Below are 9,575 nucleotides of genomic sequence, written 5' to 3'. Positions count from 1 at the left end.
AACTTGTGACCAAACAAGCTTGAGACACATGGGCAACTTGATTGCCCCGGCTAAAGCAGGGCACAACAGTCGAAATCTAGCCACAACTAACTGTTGGTCGTGTTACGTAGTAAATGAAAGCAATTCGTCCAATGCTATTCAGTTTTTTGTTGTTTGCATCAAGAGGTGAAAATTGTGTCTTCCGTTAGGCTCTCTCGTAACTTCGGCAAAAATCTCTTGACGGGTTTAAACGGAACGAACTTGCAAAAATCTTGCATCACAACAATTCTTGTACCAATTCTTGCAAGATATCAATTTTCCTAACAGATCTTGCAAGATAGACAGTTTTGCAGTACAAAAGAGAAAATGGTTCATTTTTTTACCAATTAAATAAGTTTTGAACCTTCACTCTACGTGCTACAAAAGATTTACTTTCCGATTTACTTACTGATAGTTTGCTGACGGATAATTGCTAGAAATCGTAGTCTGACCAGTGCTCGATCGTACTAAAAAGTTGACGTGAAAAAAATTGATTGTAAGAATAAAGCTGAACAATTTAAATAATTAAATGAAACAACTATTTAAATTCTAAAGTTGCATTAGGTAGATTATAACAATTGAGTAGATTTAAGGCTAATATTAATGCAATCTGTACATTTTTCTGAATAATTTTCAGACTTCTGTTCCAGTCCCATGTAAAAAGGCTTTAGCTGCCGCTTCGTTTGAACTATATTTATAACTGTGGTTATAGAATCTAGTGTTAGGTGAGGGTGGCAAGGGTCTGTACATCGCAGGGTTGAAACCTCCTGGATGTCTGAGGGAACCTCCGTAAAAGCTAGCTGCCCTTTGGGGCGGTAAGTATCGCAATGAATTGGGTCCGCTAACCCCGTAGGGCGAGTACCCTTGAGGAATATTTAAAGTTGAGTTAGGTCGGAAGCCTTGATTGTAGGGCCCGTTTGTTATTTCCCAGGAACTCTCGGAGTTCTGTTTGCTGCTAATGCGCTGACTTTCTCGGGCGATGTCTTTGTTTTTGGGAATTCGTTCTAATGAGCTCATAGATCTCATTCTCCGACGTATGGATGAAAAAGGAGACTTAACAGCATCTTTAACGCGACTCCGAGCACTTCGTTTGTTCACTTGCTCCGACACCTTTTGCTTGGAATCCTCGCCTCGTTTGGGAATTGGCGGTGGGGGTCCTAAAGGTCGTGACCTGTCATTGGGTTGATGATTTGGGTAACCCGCGGCAAAACTACCATTCGGGCTCCGTTGGATACTTGCGTTCGGGGAGATATTAGGGCTGGTCGAGTTATGATATGCAGACAATGTTGCACCTCTAGGGGGTAAAGTAACTGGGTTATAGTGTTGGGGTGATCGCTTTGGTTGGGTCATTGTTGAGAACTCACTCGCCGCAGTTGGGACTGCTTTTTCTTCGGGTTTCGGTGGCGGCATTTTCGGTCTTAAAGGTCTTAGCTCTTTAGGTATGTAAACTGCGTCACTAGAACTTTTCTGGATCTTTTTACCATTCGGGTTTTTCTGATTTTGTTGATAGGAACTTGGCCGGGGTTGTTGCGAGAAACTGGCATTTATGCGTAAAGAACTTGCGGTCTCATCAAAGTTTCGTTCACCAAAAGTATCACGCATTGAATCCGAATGTTTTAATTGGCTAGTTGTCGTTTCAGACGGCCATAATTCCTCATACTTCGGCGAACCTTTGTAATTCAAAATAGGCTGTGATGGTAACTTTTTAATATCAACACTTCTCGAACTTGGCGTAACCGCTCTTACACTTTTCGAGATACTTTCACTAGAGGTCAAATTGCCGACCTTTTGGCCTTTGGGAGATAACGTGATATTATTAGCAGCGTCGATTGAAGTTTCGGCAATTTGCCTGTGACTCTTTTTGTTGTTCCCATGGAAAAGAGCGGACGTGGAAATACTCCGCGTTGTTGAATTGCCAGGTGCGGTAGCGGCAGATTGGGATTGCGCGGAAGTGGGTTCGTTTCTCGCTGACTCCGGTCGTTCAGCGGTGGTGGCCGCGCTTGTAGCTGTGTTGATGCTATCTTGTGACTGCATATTGGAAGCGTTGTTGATTGATTCCTGGGATTTGGGTGGGAAAAGGCTGCTGGAACGTGAACGATCTCTGTCTCGGACTCTTTCTCGACTGGTGGCCGCCGAGCGACTCCGGCGCATGTTGGAAGCATCTTTGTTGAAAAGCGTCTGTTCCAAACATTGTGTAATATGTACCTACATAAAACACTTCATGTTTAGACAGTAAATAAAAAGTTTTGAACATTAAATATTTCATACAAGTAATAAAATTTGTCTACGTAGGGTAGCATTCTTGAATAATGGAAGATAAGTAATTATGATCAATTTAGTTTTCACTAATTTTCCATAAACTAAGCTCAAAACTAAATCATTTCTCTTTAATTATTGAAGTAAAATGTAACAGCGAGGAAAAGGAAAACAATTGGTTTTGGTCCGTGAGTCATTTAATAGGCTGTTGAGTTTTTGCTCTTTTATATTTGCAATGAACTTAAAAAACAATAGGAAACATTTGTTGATTCGAATTGACATGCGTCAATCAGAATATCGCATCATTCTCAGGCAAGCTGACCATCGCCATAATGTCTTTCTGGAGGATGCAACTGCTTGAAACTGCCTTAAACAACTATCTGTTAATACATTGCAGTTATCTGCAACTAAATAAATTTAACATTCAAGATTCAATGTTTACAAAAACTACTTCAAATGATTCCAATAAAAAATCATAGCAAAATCTGATTGATAAGATTAAATTTTGGTTTTACGGAATGGAACCACATTTAATTTTTTGTGCGAGCAATCCAAACTTGTTTGGAAGTAAAGAATTTCTTACAAAAAGAGATACAGAACTTTTATCATTTAAAAGCTAACAAAAACTTGAAACTATTTTTTAGGAGAAATCATCTCTGTTTGTAATAAATGAAAAATATAAGCATAATTGCTCTCGAACGATAGAAGGGGGAATTTAATTTAGGGGTATAGCTTAGAAAGTTTGTCATGGATACAAAAACTAAGACCTCATAGGGGTGCCAACAACCAACCACGAAGATAACAGTCTGCCACTTTACCACGTAGCTACAACGGTTTCGATGTTCAACCGCTCACAATCTCTTTTATTTAGCAACAAACAACAAAAGCAATTGAAATCAGTCAAAATGTAAAAGTCGAGCGAGAACAAGTCACTGAACAAATTATAGAATGTTCTTGAACAAAAGCGCAAAAACGACGACTAAGCGAATGTTTTTGCATTAAAAAGACCAACACGTTTACAATAATTGATTCAAACTTCGTTTGAGAGCAATTAAAATTATATTTATAAAACGTTACGAATATTAATTCTTTATAACAATATACGAATCACTAGTGTCAAGTGATTTTAAACAGAAGCGGTATTCAGCTGATTTTTCTATTTTACATAAAGCACGCAGAGCTCCTGTTTTTTTCCCGAAAAACAAAATTCCTCTACTTTGTCAATCTTTGCAAACAAGTTTTTTTAGATGCAACAATTAGCAAACATAGTGGTCACCATTTGTTGGTTTTCAGAATATGATTTTTAAATTTGTTCGCCAGTTGCTAGTTCACCTTTTTTTCCAAGTTACGAATCCGCCCTCCTATCAGTGAATAACGTTTTTGAGTCCCGGACCTGAGTGTAATGGAATTCAGTACTGAATAATAGTATTTTCTTTCTGAATTTAACGATGTCGACAGTTCTGATTATGGCTTCTAATAGATATTTGATAGTAATTTAAGTGGATGATTAATTGTTCTTGAACGAAGTTCATAGAAATTATTGTAACCATGTTGTTTTTTATGCAAACTTTTGTTTGAACTTTATGCGTTTTTCTTCTAGAACATTCTTTGACTTCTCAAGTGCCTTTTTCACGCTTTCGTTCTTCATTTTTCAGTGATCTTTATTGCTCTGAATCCGAAGTAAAGCTTGATGCTAATATAAAGGCGGTTACAGCATAGAGAATACCATGTCCTGATAGCCGAGTTGTCAGTGCATCTTGTATTTAATCGAGAGGTTAGTGGTTCGAATCCCGGCTGGGTCAAATGTTTTCCACCCGCCTGTCGTTTGAAAGCAATTTTTCTGACATTAGTCAATTTAAGTTTATGAATATAATCTAAATACAAAGATGATTCTTTTTATATATTCTGAAAAGAATTGACTTTAGACTGAATTTGATCGGATTCGTACGAAATTAGGTGGCAGTCCCGGCTCAGATTAAGTACTAAAAATTTCCTGGAAAAAACAATTTTGCAATGTCAAATACTAATTTGATATGATTATCGTGATTAATATGATTATAGTCAAAAAGTACCAAGAAATAATGTTCTTGAGTTTTATTTAGGCGACAGTGACGTCTACATTCTGTGACATCTGTCCGACCCCCTTTATCCAAACTCCCCGCCACACAAACACACATACATACGGTGGCGGTCAAGCAAGCCGATAGGCAAGCAAGCCGAATTTTGAAAATGAGGTCAAGTAAGCCGAAAAATTTTGGGAAACCGGTATTTTAAGTTCCCCCTGGCGGGCCGGTGGGCGCGCTTCGCCCGCGATAACCGGCCCGCGATTTCCGGATTACATCCCACAGCGGATGAGAGGCATGACCATGGGCGGCGGTCTGCTGAAGCCCGTGCCCACTAGATATCTAAAAATTGACGTATTTTTGTTTCTTTGGTGCATTGGAATACATTATGCACTATAATACTACGCGCAGTATTGATTGTAATGGGGAACAATGTAATATTCCTGATAGATTACATAACTATTACATAACTTTCGGTTTGCTTTTCTGTCGGCTTACTTTTACTTCGGCTTCCTTTGCATTCGCCCATGCATACACACATACACACATACACACATGCAATAGCAATCTCGAAGAAACGCACTTGTAAAAGTCTAAATGTCTAAATGTCGCAATATACAGTTCTAGACTTTCAATTTTTTTTTGAAATTAATATGAACATAATGAGGAATCAAAAACATAATATTAATGCTCATAATAATTTCATTAAAAAACCGATCCTGAGTTTATTTTGAATATACTGCAAAAAAGCTCTTAGACGACCATGATTCAGTACTGATTTAACCTTTTAATATTGGAATAGCATGAATCAGAACTGAAGTACTATGGCGCTTGGGTCCGGGATATCGCAAATTTTAACTAAGTTACTCAGCAAGTAGTTTAACCTTTTTGTCAAATTTTTTAAAACAGTTTTCATTATTGATTTAATAGAATGAGCCCACAGAACCAAAAAGAACCACTTGATAACTCTACAAGCTTGATGAACACGTATCATTTAGTCATACTTTAGAAAATTTAGCGGAGTTTTGAGCTACCAATGAAACCCTGTTAGAAATATTGTTCAGATTCAAAAATTTGGACTGACCTGGAATTGGACAATACTTTTGAAGATCTCTTCACACCTTGTGCACTGGTACAAGGTGGCTGGTTGAATAGGCACTGTCTAAACACATCAATACACCACATAACATAAAAATACTTAATTTAAAGTCGTCCGTGATTTTTAGTGTGCGATAATACATGAGTACAAGCAAAACAGTCCGATAATTCAACTGTGGAATAAAAGCGAACGTCAATAAAAGCGTTCGAATTTTGTAAAACACGGATAATGCAACCCAGACTAGTGCTTTCCGATATTTTTCGTAAATGGTTTTAGTCGGGCTAAAAGCCTTAAAGATCGTATCAATATATTATATTAACTCGATACATCAAAAAGCAGTAATCTACTATACACCAGAAAATTCTGTAATTATGATAAATAACAGACTATTCGTTGGTTTAGACGCGACATAATTCAAAGCTTATTTCGTTCAATAAGAGCAAAAGCCATATTTTGCATTGTCGTTCGATATTTAGTCAATCAGAGATATCGAATAGAAACCTAATACCTGTTCTGTTTTTTTTATAAAACCAACTGACACGAAATATTGTCTCAAAACCAGATGGTTCGCTTTGAAAATGGGATGTTATCCTATCCGTTTCTGCACCCCACCCCTCCACCCCCAGCGTATTTGGTGCATATTATTTACACCCCCAATCGCACTCTCATCTTTTTCCATGATTATTTACTATGTAATGGGGGGCGCACAATACTGCTGAGGGCTTATAAGATATTGTGAGGTTAGCCTGGCTACCGAAAATGGTCGGCAACTTACTTTTTCAGCCATTAAGATTACGGTCACATATCGTTATTATGTGCAAAATTAGTATCAGACTCCTTATTACCAATAAGTACGAAAATAATAGAAGGAATACGAAATGAATATTTGTTTCCAATTCTGACCACAGCAAGGAAATGCGGATCAGAAGTAGACCCGGAAATGGTTAATTTGACTAACAGAAAGCTGGCTTAGTTCAATCGCCGTGAGCTTGATTAAATACTAACCAGGTCTGATAGTTAGAAAATAGATCATGCGCCGCAGTCCTAGCAGAACCGAAAGACATAATTCTACCACAATTAAGAGAGAAGTTAGGTAAGCAAACTACAATTTTCTAAGAAAATTTTAACGCGATGTTTTGCGCAACCATTATTGGTTGGAATTACTATTTTAATTTACTGTTACAAGAAGAAAGAAGAAAACGTTAATTTGAAGGCTTCAATAATTGAAATCGTTGAATAAGAAAAAATTAAACAGTTGGAGTGCCTGCTCTGTAAATTCATGTCAAAGTACACCTTGACATGAGTTTATAAAACAGGCAGATTTATAATTTCTCCATTCAATCAGTAATTTTTCAAAAAAATAAAGCACCACAATTTTTTTCCTCACTTTTGTCCTCGCAGAATGCGTTGGAAGTTTTTCTTTGTAGATAAATACACTGAAGTTCTGCAATAAAATTTCTAGTTCCAAAATTGATCCATGCAAGCATCCGCTCAAAAGTTTAAGTTACACTTCAAGACTGCAGTAATTCTAAATCTTTTGACAAATCTCAAATTGAACTGAAAAAGTAAGGAGGAAAGTTAATGATCCAACCCATTATTATCTTCCATGTAGGGTATCAGTTGCATGCTCAAACACTGAGCAGCTAGTTGTTGATAAATATGCAATTGAAATCAACCTTCATTCATAGTTTAAAATAGCGGCTTGATAGTTAAAAAACTATAAACAAAGTCAAGAACGAAAAAATTATTGCTTTAAATCTTTAATGTTTAGGTATCAACTTAATCAGAACGTCATGAAACATGGTGATGCAAATCAATTTCATTTAGAAATTGACTACTTGATCATATCTAAAAACAGGGTATCATCAAAGGCAAACTAGATAAAAAGGGCATGCAATTTTGAAGAAGAAAGTTATTACCGAAAGTGAAATATTCGCAGTTCCGAAAAAATGTATCGCAAGCCTTCATTTATTCACATTTAAAAAATGGACAGCAGGGTTCCCTCAATATGTTAACAACAGACGTTGGTAGGAGCTATAGTTTTTTTAAAAAGCGTCAGTTAAAAAAACATATCTTGTGCAAATGGAAAACCGACAGCATGACAAGAAAAAAAATATTTTCTCTATTTTCAAAGTAAGGTATCAATTTTGTTAACATTTAATAAATTTTTGAATCCCTTTTTAATCTTTGCATTTGATTTTTTTACTGAAAATTCTACTCAATTTTGCAATTTTATTGCGCTATCAGAACAAATTAGTGAAAAAAATGGGACTCATAAAGCGATTGCATCAAATAACAGCCATGAAAAAGATAGACAAAAACATTATGTGGCATATCAATTTGCGAAGCAATAGAAGCTTATGTGCTGTTAACAATCTGACTTGTTTCATCGGATTTTTAAGTTCTTGAACTTGTATCGCTATCAACGCCCAGCGTATTACCTTTCAGATAAAGTTCGTATTTCATTTTTTACGGCAACAGATGTTAGCATTTTTCTCAAAAATATGCAGTGTTTTGAGGTTACTACTAGCTATGTGGTTTTTGTTTGATGAGCATAAAAGTTAGCCATCTCATCATTGCTGCCATATCTCTTTAAGGAAAACAAAACTATATATACATAAAAACTTCTGTCAAAATATCAAAGAATGAATGTTTTGAAAACTTTGGTGTGATCTTTTTAAGCACAGAACTTGTTAGTTTCGCAAAAGGTCATAAAAAACTGTTCATTTTGACACTGGTTTAGTAGGATATCGCAAAAATGATAATAATTTTTTTCTTATTCATTTTCTCCACCGTCAAGCTGGTTCAAACACAAAATGTTTTTTCCTTTTTGATTTAAAAAGGCGATTATTTTCTCTAAATTTCCTTAAAATTTTGATTCGCAAGCTAGATGTATTTATAAAATTGTTACGGATGCTGAGTTTCAGTAAAAAATCGCTAGCATCATAAAGAAGCTTTTGGTTATTATTTTTTTTAATTTTCCGAACATTTCAGCTAATTACGTTTGAAAAACTGAATTTTTGAAAAAAATCCTTTGCTTACAAAACTTAAAAAATTATTATTTTGTCATTCCAACGTGCCACTTGAGGACATAACAATTGGAGAGTTTTTTAAAGAGTAATAATCAATTTTTTTTCAATGCGAATGGTCATTTGTAACTATAAATATGTATCATAATGTATCAAAATGTATAAAATAAATATGTATCAGAATACATCACAGTTGCTTTAATCTGACTCTACAACGTTTTCCCCTACAGTATTTTGTCTTATTATTGAAAAAGTTAATGATATTTGTTGACAACATTTGTTTTTCGGTTGACAACGATTAGAGAACCTGATGGAAAGATTAATTCGATAGTTTTTCGGCCATGAAACGAAATTGACAACGGTTAAAGAACCTGATGGAAAGATTTAATTGATTGCTGCAAAAGTGAAATTCAAATTAAAAGTTTGCAGGACTATTGATATTTTTTGTCTGAGATTGCGTCTATTCTATCAAAAACATAATTCATATGAGAAATCGAAAAACGGTTATCGTATTTTTAAGCCGGTATAGTAATTCTCGCGGAGGCCATTTTTTTTGCCGAGATGCAATAATAACTTAATATAAAATAAAAACACCTTTTAAAATGTTACTGACGCTTGGAATGGTGGTTTATTTTAAAGCTTTGTCAAGACTATGGGCAGTCCCATATTTGTGAGTTAGGTTTGGAGCATGGTAATTTTGTAGTTTTTTCAACAATTCTTCAAAATCAATTTAATTTAGAGAGAAAAGACATAACAAAAGAACAAGCTAGTAAACAATTTCCCAGTTTTCATAAAACGTGTGACACATATCTCATTCCCTAATGAGTTAAGAAAGTAAGAATCAAAATTCTTCTGCATCGTTTGCAAAAATAATTTTAATTGCTTATTAGTGCGATTCACTGTTTTATTGCCTTAACAAAAAAGAAACAGTGTGTACAGATCACAGAAACTAAATAATCAAAAAATCTTGTGAAGTTGTTTGAGGACCCTTAATTTGCCTAATTTTGTTTTCACATGAATTACTTGTTCTGAACAGTAGAATTCAATTTGTCTCAAACCTTTGTCAGAAAACTATTTCCTCGGTAGCGGCCTTGTTTACTTCTGGTTTTC

The 9,575-nt window shown here is 35.5% G+C and overlaps 1 protein-coding gene across 4 annotated transcripts in view; it reads right to left on the bottom strand.

Moving 5' to 3' along the window:
- Positions 1-493: 493 nt before the first annotated feature.
- The window catches only part of LOC142337647 (uncharacterized), a 56,098-nt gene continuing 47,016 nt past the window's right edge, over positions 494-9,575 (bottom strand). For all 4 annotated transcript variants that reach the window (XM_075387036.1, XM_075387035.1, XM_075387034.1 and 1 more), the window contains 2 exons: positions 5,422-5,499; positions 494-2,223 (listed from right to left, as the gene is read on the bottom strand). In XM_075387036.1, the coding sequence (XP_075243151.1) occupies positions 652-2,223; positions 5,422-5,499 (1,650 nt within the window). In that variant the 3' untranslated portion in view covers positions 494-651. The remainder of the gene's footprint in view (positions 2,224-5,421; positions 5,500-9,575) is intronic.

This window comes from Convolutriloba macropyga, chromosome 4 (genome assembly GCF_964194025.1).
Source record: "Convolutriloba macropyga chromosome 4, txConMacr16.3, whole genome shotgun sequence".
Taxonomy (NCBI): Eukaryota; Metazoa; Xenacoelomorpha; order Acoela; family Convolutidae; genus Convolutriloba; species Convolutriloba macropyga.
This window is presented reverse-complemented; position numbering and strand designations above follow the sequence as displayed.